The sequence below is a fragment of the Gavia stellata genome, unplaced genomic scaffold, assembly GCF_030936135.1.
Source record: "Gavia stellata isolate bGavSte3 unplaced genomic scaffold, bGavSte3.hap2 HAP2_SCAFFOLD_42, whole genome shotgun sequence".
In the NCBI taxonomy this organism is placed as follows: domain Eukaryota; kingdom Metazoa; phylum Chordata; class Aves; order Gaviiformes; family Gaviidae; genus Gavia; species Gavia stellata.
This window is the reverse complement of record NW_026776913.1, coordinates 817,243-830,822: the sequence shown is the minus strand read 5'-3', so window position 1 is coordinate 830,822 and position 13,580 is coordinate 817,243. Positions and strand designations below refer to the sequence as shown.

The window sequence follows — 13,580 nt, the reverse complement described above, 5'->3', positions numbered from 1 at the left end:
AGCACTGCCAGGGAGGAGACACAGGGGACAGAGAACCAGCTCCTGGCAGGGACAGCTGCAGGCAGCAGAGACAGGGACGGGGTTGGGAGGACACTGCAAAGGAGCACAGGGGGAGGGTGCGCTCAGGCAGCTCTCTTTCTGTGTTTCCCTGCAGATGTCTGCTGGGCACTGTCTGCGGGGCAATGAGCTGACTCTCTCTGTAGAACCTCCCATCTGAGGGACCCCCGAGTCTCTGCTTTGCCTGTCCTGTAGGGCTTGCAGGCTGCCCCCCAGAAAGGCGCAGCTCTGCTGTGGGATCCTCGGGAGTGCGGAGCCTTTCCTTGGGGGTCGGCACTCTCCTCGCAGAGTCAGTTGCTTCTCTCTGGGAGGGGTCGTGTCCTGCCCTCTCCATCACACCTCCACCTCTGGGCTGGGCTGGAGAAGAGTTTGCAGAGCTGTCCTTTGAAACAGGACTCCTCTGGTCTCATCAGAGTCCAGGTTTAGGGTTTTTTTTAAAAGACTAATTTGTGTGTGAAGTCGTCTTCAAGGCGGCAAAATGAAAACACAGGGCAGATGGGAAAAGGACTGATGTACACTGCAGCCCTGTCAAAAAACGCAGAGAAAGTTATAAGAAAGTCATGCTGAGCCTCTCTTTCACAGCCCACGTTCTTCCATGTCATGAGTGCAGATATTGAACTTTTCCATGAAAGATGGATTACATCTGACATCCCCTGTGAACATCAGAGATGTCACAAGTCAGCTCCCATGTACCCACTGCAGCAGAGCAAAGCTGACTCCTCAGCAACAGAAGGGCAGAGCTCCTGCTCCTCACAGCACACTCAGCCAGCTCAAACTAGAGAATGGAAAGGTATTCCAACTGCGTGGCGTTGTGATGAAAAATGGAGTGGGTTTTCTCAGAGAAATCTGTCCTAATTTTTCCTGTTTTTTCCTTTTTTGGACATAGCCCCCAGACCAAGAGACAGAAGATGTCCAACAGCAGCTCTATCACCCAGTTCCTCCTCCTGGCGTTCACAGACACGCGGGAGCTGCAGCTCTTGCACTTCTGCCTCTTCCTGGGCATCTACCTGGCTGCCCTCCTGGGAAATGGCCTCATCATCACCGCCATAGTCTGCGACCACCACCTCCACACCCCCATGTACTTCTTCCTTCTCAACCTTTCTCTCATCGACCTGGGCTCCATCTCCACCACTGTCCCCAAAGCCATGGCCAATTCCCTCTGGGACACCAGGGCCATCTCCTTTGCAGGATGTGCTGCCCAAGTCTTTCTGTTTGTCCTTTTCATGTCAGCAGAGTTTTATCTTCTCACCATCATGGCCTACGACCGCTACATTGTCATCTGCAAACCCCTGCACTACGGGTCCCTCCTGGGCAGCAGAGCTTGTGTCCACATGGCAGCAGCTGCCTGGGGCAGTATTTTTTTCTATGCTGTGCTGCACACAGCCAATACATTTTCACTACCACTCTGCCAAGGCAATGCTGTGGACCAGTTCTTCTGTGAAATTCCACAGATCCTCAAGCTCTCCTGCTCAGACTTGTACCTCAGGGAGGTTGGGTTTATTGTGGTTAGTGTTTCTTTTGCTTTTGGGTGTTTTGTTTTCATCGTGCTGTCCTATGTGCAGATCTTGAGGACCGTGCTGAGGATCCCCTCTGAGCAGGGACGGCACAAAGCCTTTTCCACATGCCTCCCTCACCTAGCTGTGGTCTCCCTGTTCATCAGCACTATCATGTTTGCCCACCTAAAGCCCCCCTCCATCTCCTCCCCATCCCTGGACCTGGTGGTGGCAGTTCTGTACTCGGTGGTGCCTCCAGCAGTGAACCCCCTCATCTACAGCATGAGGAACCAGGAGCTCAAGGATGCCCTAAGGAAACTGATGACTGGTTGCTTTTCAGAAGCAGCAATGAACTGCCCATCTTCTTCTGCATATCACTTGTCACATAACTCATTACATGCCCAGACTCTCTTTGGTAGGTTGTTAGGTTTGGTTTCTTTGGTTTTTAGCTTTTCTTGGTTGTATTAATGCTGTCCACAAAAAGGAAGTCATTCTTCATCCTATTTCTATTTCAGTATCTGCCTGTCCTCTGTGACCCAGAGACTTTGTGTAAATTGGGAGCTGTGTGTTTAAACAAAATAAAGGACCCTGCTCAGGGTGGTTTGCCTGAGATCCTTTCTCTGAGATCTTCTCTGGAGCCGTGGGGCAGCGTCTGTGTGCTGAGGTGAAGGGGGCAGTAGTCACCGGGAGCTGGGTCTGCCTCCCAGCATGACCAGCATGACCCTGTGGACTCACCCCATGGCCCTGGGAACCACAGCCTGCTTGCTCTTCAGAGCAACGCCGCCAGCTTCGAGGATGTGGGGAGCCTGGGGAGGGGGTGCAGGGGTGGCTGGTCAGTGCGAGGAGAAGAGCAGGGCACTGTGTGTGTGCAGGGGTGACATGGAAAGAGAAACCCTTTGCTGAGAGTGGCAGCTGGGGGCAGGCTGCCCTGTCCCAGGGGCAAAAGGCCCTTCCTGAGCATCCCCTGGGCCAATTCTCTCATGCCGTCCTGGGGAGCAAGTTTGGCACCTGGGGCTGCAAGCTGCCTGCAGCGGAGATCTCCTCAGCGTGCCGGCTGGATGGACATTCTCACTGGCCTCCATTTCCTGCTGTGGGACCAGTCCCACCAGGGCTGCTCTGCTGGGCTTGGCTGGGGAGAGGGCAGGGAGGTGGCAAGATTCAGAGAGGGGCTGGGATGGCTGGGATGGCAAGTGCCCCGGAGAGGAGAAATCCAATGAGCAGCTCAAGTGTGGGAGTGGGCAGGGTGGGGGCACACAGCAGGGTCCTCGCACAGCCGGGCTCCTGCGAGAGACATGGAGGACCAGCAGAGCAGGGTCTGACCTGTGCCCGTGTTCACTGGACACCCCGGGCAGCTGCCCCAGGGCAGTCGTCACACACCAGCCAATAACCACCACCATGTCCAGCACTGGCCTCTCAGCCCAGCTCGGAGAGGTTGCTTGTCCCTCCACAGAGGGACACCGAATGACCAGGTCAGAAGTCCAGGTTTGCATTGTACAGACGAGACGTAAGCATGCACATGGTGTGCGTGTGGGGAGATGAACCCGAGTGAGCACAAATGCCATCAGCTCTTTCTGGGGCTGCCATGAAGGCCTCTGGGACAGACAGTGTCTCGAGGTCACTTCTCACTTCGAGAGTAACATCCCCTGGGAAAGCACCTGGATGCAGCACTGGGATGTGCTTCATTTAATCCACGTCCCCGTGTCCATTCCTCATGCCGTGGAGCATCTCATACGAGTGCAGAGCAGGGCGATACACCGCAGGGCTGAGGTGCCTCCCAGCCTCTGGGAGCAGCAGCAGGAGGTCAGATTGACACTGTGACTGCTGCAGTGCACTGCCTCTGCACGTGCAAGGCAAGGACTCCTCTCTCTGATCACCCGTGTGTGTAGGAGGAGTGCACGAGTCCAGCTGAGACATGGGCACCTGGCAGAGCTCCGACATTTCTGTGTGTGACTCCAAGAACAAATTTCCATTTTCACAGCTACATTCATCTCAGCTGCCTTGGACAGGCTCATAGCAAGTGCTCCTGACTGCTACGTCACCCTTGCCTGTGATTCTGGATTGTGACCTCAAAAGTGCCGGAGGAATCATGGAGGTTCTGTGGTCCTTGGAAAAAGCAGACATCAAACCCCTCTTCAAGAAGGGCAGGGATGCGGATTGACAGAATTGCAAGTGGCCTGCCTACCTCAGACTCTAGGAGGACATGGGGAAAGTTGTCCTGCAGCCATCTCCAGGCCCTTGAAGGACAAGAAAGGCATTGCTGAACCAGAATGGTTAGGGGAAACGAGGGCACGTTGTGTACCTGGCCTTTTGCAAGGCCTTTGACATCATCTCCCAGAGTCTCCTTAGAGCCGGATTGATGCTCTCCAGGATGAAGAAATGGATGGTAGGGTGGGTGGAAAGTTGGCTGGATGATGAGGCCCAAATGTCATCAGCGGTACAAAGTCTTTTTAGAAGGCAGTCATACCCAGAATCCCTCAGTGATTAGCATTTGGGCCAACACTCTTGAACGTCGTCATTATCCCCCCACATGGTGGAGCCCCATCCAGGAAGAGGGCATGGATATGGGTTGGCATGTGCCTTCTGCCTGAGTACCTGACGGGACAGCAGCAGGCATAGGGCTTGTTTGTGCCTATCCAAGAAGCTGAAAGGCCAGGGAAAGTCACGTGGTTTAGAAGATCACAGTGAGTTTACTCTCTCAGCTCAGGTGAAGGGCCACAAGAAGGCTGATGAGTTAGGTCGCGTGCTTGAAGGGTGCTTTCTGAGAATTTTGATCTCTCCTTGGTGGTGGGAAAAAGCAGGAGAGAGAAAAAGTGCTACAAAGTGCAGCTTGGAAAGTGGAGCCTGGACATGAGGAAGAAGAAATGTCACTCGAAGGGTAGAGCTGTGGTGCAAGAGCTCACCCAGTGAGAGTTGGTGATCAGACCATGGCTTTGTGTTTCAACGAACGGCCGGTGAGGGTGGGGAGACGTCAGTGAAGGCAGAGAAATGCCCAGGGGAGAGCAAGGTGGAGAAGCAAGATGGATGTCTACAGGCTGCAGGAAAACAGGGGCAGGTGTGGGACAGCCTGCGATGGAAACTGCCAAGGGCGCTGGCCAGGCTGGAAGGCATGAACAGAACCCAGGTCTTTGTCCTCTGGGCTATGGCAGTTGTCTGTGCCACCAAGGGCTGTGAGAAGACATGTTGTCCTCATGGCACTGGAGCCTCATTTCCTCCTTGCAACCCCATGGGGAAGCTGGGAGTGTTGTTCCATTGTCCTGCACTGGGCATTGCAGACCCCACATCCACTGGCCCAGGAAGGGCCCTGACCCGCGTGTGAGGGACAGGATCCCCCTTCCATGGGCCGGGGGTCAGGGCTTGGCCTTTGTGCTCCATGTAACAATCCAAGGGCTTTGTCAGCGTCAGAGCCACCTGCACAGTGCCTTTGCCTACCTGCAATCACAGCCTCCAATTATCAGCTCTAACGAGTCCCTGGGGAGGCTTTGTCAGTAATGGCCCTCAGTGGGGCCCAGTAATGCTTCAGAGTATTTTAGGTTTGTCTTCTGCCTTTGTCTCCTTGAGTGGATTGTTCAGTCTCTTCTCAGTACCTGAGGCTCCTGGAGTCAGCACTACATACACCATGGGGCTCATTAAAATGCAGAAAGCGCTAACGAGCTATGCCTCTTCTATAGTTTTCTTCAGGTCTTCAACATTTGTATAGCCAATTAGAGAGGTAGGCACCTACCCTGAAGTAGCATAGCTAGCTCAACCTTTTCAATGAGCAATCTGAAGATGTGATAGGAGAATTCTCCAGTTGATATGGATGCAGAGTGTCTCCTAAAGAGGTGTGGACAGGTAGGAAAAGCAGTCCCTTGAGGCCAGACACGGTATGGACAACCTTGCTCCTCACCTCTCCAACCCTGCCATTGATCTCGTTGGCCACCAGGGACTTGCATCACTTTTCTTTACATCAGACTTCTCCACCAAAGTCTGCAGCTGAATATTACAGCTGCTTTGCAGCAATTCCTACCTGCTCTCCATGGAGAACTGCATGGAAACAGGGTTCTTTAATTGGGGGAAAGAAAAAAGAAGAAAAAGTAAAACAGAAGAGAACTTAATCCACAATAAACACACTTCTCAGCTGTATGGTTATTTTTAGCAGCTTCCAACGAGGTTCACCACCCCAGTTGAAGAGTTGCCTATAGGGACTATGAGGGAGAGTACTGAAAGACAAGAGAGGACTGAAAGACAATGACGCTTTACCTCCCTGGAGCTCAAAGCAGGGTGATAGGTGAGAGGGATCTGAATGATCAAAGAGTAAGAGGCGGAAAACCCTGGAGAACAGTGGAAAGTGCGTATGTCCAGATCGTTTTCTGAAGAGATGACTTCCGACGTGGGGAGTTTGATCAGGACAGGTAGAAACACCTGGAAGGTTAGGGAGATTAAATACACAGCATGATAGACAGAGTACTGGCAATGCAAGCACAGGGCAAGATCAGGATTTCTTCTCCCGCAATAAATACACAGTCTCAAAAGTCCCATTTTGGCAGGATAGAAAATACAGTGATATTTTATTGAAAGTACTGAAACATTGAAGCTGGTAAAAAGGTGCTGGGTTTTTTTTCTTTCTTTTTTTAAAGTATTGAGAGCAGTTCCCAGGTTTTCAGGCAGAGCTCCGGGGTCTGACCATAAGCAGCCAGTGCCACCTCGAGAGCTGTATCTGAGGTACTTGCCGGGGCATGTAAAGGACCACTTCCCCTCCTGGTCCAGACCTATGGCCTTACCAGTACCAGAGCCCCAAGACCCCACAGTTTCTCCAGGCGATGCTTTGGACCACCTGCTCCCTCCAGGAGTCAAATCCCCCCTCCCAGTCTCTCCAGTTGCTTCCCCCCGGGCACGTGAGCCCCTATGACTTGTGGTCCCCCCTCCAGGGGCTGGCACTCACACCTCCACACGTACAAAGAACAGAGATCCCCCTCACCCCAGGAAGTAGTGAAATGGAGTTTAACAAGAAGGCAGGACAGGCTGGGGCCATCTGTTGCAGGGTGCGGCTGGACAAGTGTACTTACCAGCAACCTCCTTCATCGTGACTAGCTGTTTTTAGCCCTATTTCATCCCCAAACAACCTCGAGTCCTCCCTTTCCCTGCCATCGGTCCTTTCCTAGAAATCCCATCGGAAGTCTTCATTATATGAAATAGGAACTGGGTTTGCAGATCCACTTTCAAGAAGACAAAGACAAAAAGTATGAGTAAAAGCATGAGTATTTAATTGCAGTAGCTGCTTCTACTCAGCATAATTGAGATGCAGTTGCATTGGAAATCATACTAGCACCTTCAATGCCATCTGCTGTGGTATCTGCAGCTGCAATGCTGTTTGACACAGCACCTGCGTCTCCGGTGGTGTCTGTAATGGTATCTGCATCTGCAGTGGCATCTCCAGTGGCATCGGTGCCGGTACCTTCAAAAGAATCTTCAAAGGCACCTGCATCTCCAATGGTGTCTGCATCTGCAATGGTATCTGCAATGGCACCTGCATCCTCAATAGCATCTCCATCAGCAATTGCATCTGAAACTGTATTTCCAACTCCAGTGGCATCTGCACCAGCATTGGCAATGTTATCCACAATGGTATCTCCATCCGCAGTGATGGCTGCATTGGAGAGCTGTAGCTGACAGGACAGTTGCACACACAGCATTCCAGATGCAGATACCTTTGCAGATGCCCTGACAGATTCTTTCCCACTGCAGATGCAGAGGCCATTGCAGATACTGATCCCATTGCAGATATCCATAGCATCACACACCCCCATGCAGATACCAACACCATTACAGATGCACACACAGCACAGCAGGCATTATCCCCCCTCCTCAGCACCGCTCAGAACACATATACACAACACCGCGCTGCGTACGGGGTCTCAGGAAGAAGTGACCTCTTGCTGGCCTCTGTCCTCTACTGGCCTCTGACTCCGGTTCCCACAGGCCCTGCCCTCCTCCTGCCTCCCCAAGGGGCCAAGGAGCTCAGAACTGGGAGAAAGCGGGCACAACGCTGCTAAAGAAACCTTCTGCTGGGGATTCGCAAGTTGAGTCCTGCATGGACAGGAGGGACTGTCATCTCTGTGAGGGCAAAAATACCCTCCTGACCACTGCAACAGCCTCACTCACAGCCAACACTGCATTTGGTGGACAGGGACAAAAGAAATCCATTCACTGCCTCCAACACAGAAACAGCTTCAACATGGACCTGACTAGAGTTTTCCCCACCCTCTTGCAGAAGGGGATAAGGATCCACCAAGAAAATCACAGAATCACAGAATGAGAGGGGTTGCAAGGGACCTCTGGAGATCATCTAGTCCAACCCCCCCACCAGAGGAGGTTCACCTACAGCAGGTTGCACAGGAATGCTTCCACGTGAGTTTTGAATATCTCCAGAGAAGGAGACTCCAAAACCTCTCTGGGCAGCTTGTTCCAGGGCTCTGACACCCTCAAAGGAAAGAAGTTCCTCCTCATGTGTAGACGGAACTTCCTATGACCATGTTTGTGCCCATTACCTCTTGTCCTGTCACTGGGCACCACTGAAAAAAGACTGTTCCCATCCTCCTGGCACCCACCCCTTAACTATTTCTAAGCATTGATAAGATCCCCCTCAGTCTTCTCTTCTCCAGACTAGAAAGACCCAAGTCCCTCAGCCTTTCCTCCTAAGAAAGCTGTTCCACTCCCCTAATCATCTTCGTAGCCCTTTGCTGGACCCTCTCCAGCAGTTCCCTGTCCTTCTTGAACCGGGGAGCCCAGAACAGGACACAGCACTCCAGATGCGGCCTCAGCAGGGCAGAGTAGAGGGGAAGGATAACCTCCCTCGCCCTCCTAGCCACACTCTTCTGGCTGCAGCCCAGGATGCCATTGGCCTCCTTGGCCCCAAGGGCACATTGGTGACTCGTGGTCATCCTGTTGTCCCCCAGGACTCCCAGGTCCCTTTCCACAGAGCTGCTCTCCAGCAGGTCAGCCCCTAACCTATGCTGATGCAGGGGGTTATTCCGCCCCCGGTGCAGTGCCCTACACTTGCCTTTGCTGAATTTCATCAGGTTCCTCTCTGCCCAACTCTCCAGCCTGTCCAGGTGAAACTGAATGGCAGCTCAGCCTTCCGCCGTATCCACCACTGCTCCCAGTTTTGTGTCATCAGCAAACTTGCTGAGGGCACACTCTATCCCTTCATCCAGGTCATTGCTGAATATATTGAACAGGACTGGACCCAGTACTGACCCCTGAGGAACGCCACTTGTGACAGACCTCCAACTAGACTCTGGGCCACTAATCACAACCCTCAGAGCTCTATCTATCAGCCAGTTCCAAATCCACCCCACTGTCCATTCCATCACACTTCCTACGCTTGCCTCTGAGGATGATGTGGGAGACGGTGTCGAAAGCCTTGCTGAGGCCAAGGCAGACAACATCCACTGCCCTCCCCGCATCTATCCATCCAGACATGTCATCGTAGGAGGCTATCAGATTGGTCAGACATGACTTTTCTTGGTGAATCCATGTTGACTACTTCTGATAACCTTCTTTTCCTCCTGGTGCTTTGAGGTGACGCCCAGAATGAGCAGCATGGAGAATAAACAGGAAGAATTGGAGATCTGTGTGCGGTCGCAGGGCCATGATCTCATTGCAATGACTGAGACATGGTGGGATAGCTCACATGACTGGAATGTTGTCATGGATGGCTGTGTTCTTTTTAGGAAAGATAGGCCAGCAAGGGGAGGTGGTGGAGTTGCTCTTTATGTGGAGAGAGCAACTGGAATGTATCGAGCTCTCCCTGGGGGCAGATGAAGAGCGAGTTGAGAGCTTGTAGGTAAGGATTAAGGGGCAGGCTGACATGAGAGATGCTGTTGTGGGTGTTGATTACAGGCCACCTGATCAGGGTGGGGAAAATGATGAGGCCTTCTACAGAGAGCTGAGAGTCATCCCACCATCACAGGTCTCAGTTCTCCTGCGAGATTTCACTCACCCTGATACCTGCTGGGAAGGCTTCACAGCCAGGCATTTACAGTCCGGGAGGTTCCCCCAGTGTATTGATGATAACTGGTGGAGGAGCCAACAAGGAGAGGTGTTCTACTGGACCTAGTACTGACAAACAAAGAGTGACTGGTGAGGGACATGAAGGTTGGGGGCACCCTCGGCTGTACTGGGCCAAAGCTTCTAGTTCCTCTCGTTTATTTTGCATGCTGCACGCATTAGTATAAACACACTTCAAATGTGCTCCATTGTACTCAGCACATCGTGGAGCAGACTGAAGGACCTCGCTAGCACAGCGTCCCTCCAACATTGGTGTGCCACCCCCAGGTTTGTCTCTGGTGAGCCTGGTTTTATCCCTTTCCCCCTTCAAATCCAATTTAAAGCTCTTTCAAGGAGCCCTGCTAGCTCCTCTGCAAAGATTCTTTTCCTCTTCTGGGACAGGTGTACCCCATCTGTTGCCAGCAGGCCTGGTGTTGTGTAGATCGACTCATGATCAAAAATCCCCAAATTCTGCTGGTGACACCAGGCTCAGAGCCAGGTATTGTTCTGCTGGCTCGTCCTGTTTCTTTCTTCATCATTTCCTGCAACTGGAAGGACAGAGGAGAGCAATACTTGTGCTCCTGATCCCTTAACCAGTCGTCCCAAGGCCCTAAATTCTCTCTTGATTGCCCTTGGACTTCTTATTGCAACTTATTAGAACAGGCTGCCCAGGGAGGTGATGGAGTCACCAGCACTGGAGGGGTTCAAGGAACCTGTGGATGTGGCACTGCGGGACATGGTTTAGTGGGCATGGTGGTGTTGGGGTGGTGGTTGGACCTGATCATCTTACAGGTCTTTTCCAACCTTAGTGATTCTGTGATTCTGTGATTCATTGCTGCTGACATGAAAAAGCAAGAATGGATAATAATGCGAGGGCTGTACCAGGGTAGGAAGTTTTCCCATCATATCTTTAACGCAGACCCTAGGGAGGCAGCAGACTTCCCTAAGAAGTGGGTCCAGTCTGGATGTTGGGCCTTCTGTTCCCCTCAGGAGAGAGTCTCCTATGACAGTGGCCCATCTTTTTCTCTTTATGGAAGTGGTTTTGACGCAGGGAGTAGTCTGACTTAACCTTGGGGACACCTCCAACCTAGATCAACCATCGTCCTCGTCATTATTGGGTTCCACTTGCAGATTCTCGTACCTGTTGTGCAAGGACACCTGGGAAGGTGGGGTAGTGATGGAGGAGATGCGTCTGTTGTGCCAGGCAGGAACCTGTCGCCGTTTCCCCCTATCCCTTGAGTGACTGCGTTCAGCTAGGTGGAGAGAGGATAGGGAATCCTCCATATGATGTGTCCGGTCTGCCTGACAGGCTTGTTCCAGGAAAGGTAGGGTGTGTTTCCAGCATGTTCCCAATGGAGCTCTGCAAAGACTCGACAGTCACAGTGGATGCAGAGTTTAGAGAGGCCATGGCGTTCTGCTGGGTAGATACCATATCTCCCTGGTCAAGCCAGTGGAGTTACAGCGCCCTTCCTGCACACCCTTCCACATGAACTTCCCCGCAAACTGCTGCGCCATGCCCTTTCTGATGCACCACACCCCATTTGTCCGCCCTGCTCATGGCACTCCCTAGGGTTTTATTTTATACATGTCGGGGCTTGGCCACCATTGCTCCTGGCCCTACCCAGGTCTCGTTGGCCACTGTCATGTTAGCTGCTGGCTCCTGATGGGTCTCTCCACTCCCCTGAGGTGTCCCTGGTTCAGGAAAGCCCCTGTACACTCTATACCCTGTACAGTGCTGGAGTGCTCCTCTGCAGATCATGCCTGCACCAGAGCTGCTCACCTCAGCCACCATCACAACCCATCTCCAAGGACAGCCTGGTCAGGATGTCCTGGGAGCATGCAGGCGGGCCATGGTGGTCAGCTACAAGCAAAGACATGCACTGCAGGTGCCTGCATGGGATCAGAGCAGGGCACGAGGAGACACCCTACACCCAGCACAGAGGCCCCGTGGCAGTGCCCGTCGGCTGACACCGAGCTGGGGACTGTGGGACAAGAAGATGAGACCTTTGCAGCTGAGTGGTCCCCACATGGTCCCAGAGCCCCACAGTGCAGGCGCTGCATGGACCAGAGAGCATCAAAGGACAGGGAAACACTCCCCCGACACAGTCCACACAGCAGCCCTCTGTGCCTGCTCCCCCAGCAGCCCCCTATGTGCAGCCCCCCACCACTGCCTGCCCCTGCACAACCTCCGTCGTGTCCCATGGGACCATCAGCAGACAGCCCTGCTGTGGGATCCGGGGGTCTGGCCCAGGTGAGAGGCTGGGCAGAGCTGGCCATGCCCCAGTACCCTGAGCCCAGCAGGAGGACGGAGCTGGCCACGCAAGAAAGGCCCCTCCCCAGGGCTGGGGTGTGTGGGCAGACATGGAAAAGTGCCCCGCTCTGCTCCCTGCCAGCCCTGCTCCCCAGCACCTCTGAGGGGGTTTCACCTTCTGAGTCCCCATTCACAGCCCACCCCCGGGCACATGGAGAGTGCCTGTCCTCTCCTGAGCCCTCCACATTCCTTTCCAGAGGCACTGACAGCTGCTATCAGCCCTGTCATACCTCTGGCAGCCGGAGGAAGGGGACTGGGAGTTCACGCACCACCTCCAGTGCCTCTGGACACCAGGAAGGTGGTTTTCAGACAAGTTCTTAGTGTCCCAGGTGTGATTCGAGATTATGGCCCCAAACACAGTGAGAACAGAAGGAGAAAACTTTGAAAAGTCCAATTCCTTTGGAGTGTTGTTGGCCGGACCTTTACAAGGAAAGCTCAGCCGTCAGGCACTGCACTCAGGAGACTGCCTTTTATTTCAGAGATGCTATTAGAGAGGCCAGACGTGACACAGTGTTCAACATATTTGTGAAAGGGTCAGACACAACAGGACCAAGCCTCAAGAGCAGTGGTATGAACCCCAGCAATTACTGCCAGGTAGGATTATCATAGGGGAAAAAAGCACAATCCTGGGCTAAGAGAATCCCTGGGCACTCCGCAGAGAAGGGGAGGCAGGTTATTGTTGATGGAGAAATGTCCATTGCATCAGTTTCCTTAGGGCCTCCTTCAGCTCCACGTTCCTCATGCTGTAGATGAGGGGGTTCACTGCTGGAGGCACCACCGAGTACAGAACTGCCATCACCAGGTCGAGGGATGGGGAAGAGATGGAGGGGGGCTTCAGGTAGGCAAATATGCCAGTGCTGAGGAACACGGAGACCACAGCCAGGTGAGGGAGGCACGTGGAAAAGGCTTTGTGCCGTCCCTGCTCAGAGGGGATCCTCAGCACGGCCCTCAAGATCTGCACATAGGACAGCACAATGAAAACAAAACAGCCAAAAGCAAAAGAAACACTACCCACAATAAACGCAACTTCCCTGAGGTAGGCGTCTGAGCAGGAGAGCTTGAGGATCTGGGGGATTTCACAGAAGAACTGGTCCAAGGCATTGCCTTCACAAGGTGGTAGTGAAAATGTATTGGCCGTGTGCAGCACAGCATTGAGCAACCCACTGCCCCAGGCAGCTGCTGCCATGTGGACACAAGCTCTGCTGCCCAGGAGGGTCCCGTAGTGCAGGGGTTTGCAGACGGCAATGTAGCGGTCATAGGCCATGATGGTCAGAAGACAATACTCCCCTACAATCAAGAACAGAAAGAAAAAGACTTGGGCAGCACATCCTGCATAGGAAATGGCCCTGGTGTCCCAGAGGGAATTGCCCATGGCTTTGGGGAGAGTGGTGGAGATGGAGCCCAGGTCAAGGAGGGAGAGGTTGAGGAGGAAGAAGTACATGGGGCTGTGGAGGTGGTGGTCGCAGACTATGGCAGTGATGATGAGGCCATTGCCCAGGAGGGCAGCCAGGTAGATGCCCAGGAAGAGGCAGAAGTGGAAGAGCTGCAGCTCCCGCGTGTCTGTGAAGGCCAGGAGGAGGAACTGGGTGATGGAGCTGCTGTTGGACATTTGCTGTTTCTTGGTCTGGGGTTCTGTCCAAAGAAGGAAAAGACAGGAGAAAATTAGGACAGATTTCACTGAGAAGAGCCAC

The 13,580-nt window shown here is 53.2% G+C and overlaps 2 protein-coding genes across 2 annotated transcripts; one reads left to right on the top strand and one right to left on the bottom strand.

Moving 5' to 3' along the window:
* The first annotated feature begins 962 nt into the window (after nt 1–962).
* LOC132321427 (olfactory receptor 14C36-like) lies at nt 963–3,614 on the top strand. The gene is made up of 2 exons (XM_059834924.1): nt 963–1,965; nt 3,529–3,614. Exons 1-2 carry the CDS (start codon nt 966–968, stop codon nt 3,612–3,614), a joined length of 1,086 nt encoding a protein of 361 aa, XP_059690907.1. The 5' UTR covers nt 963–965.
* Nucleotides 3,615–12,562: 8,948 nt separating this feature from the next.
* Nucleotides 12,563–13,330, bottom strand: LOC132321426 (olfactory receptor 14C36-like; the record flags this gene model as incomplete). The annotated part of the gene is made up of 1 exon (XM_059834923.1): nt 12,563–13,330. A coding segment is annotated over one exon (768 nt), but the record flags the coding sequence as incomplete, so codon positions are not given.
* Between the last annotated feature and the right edge of the window lie 250 nt (nt 13,331–13,580).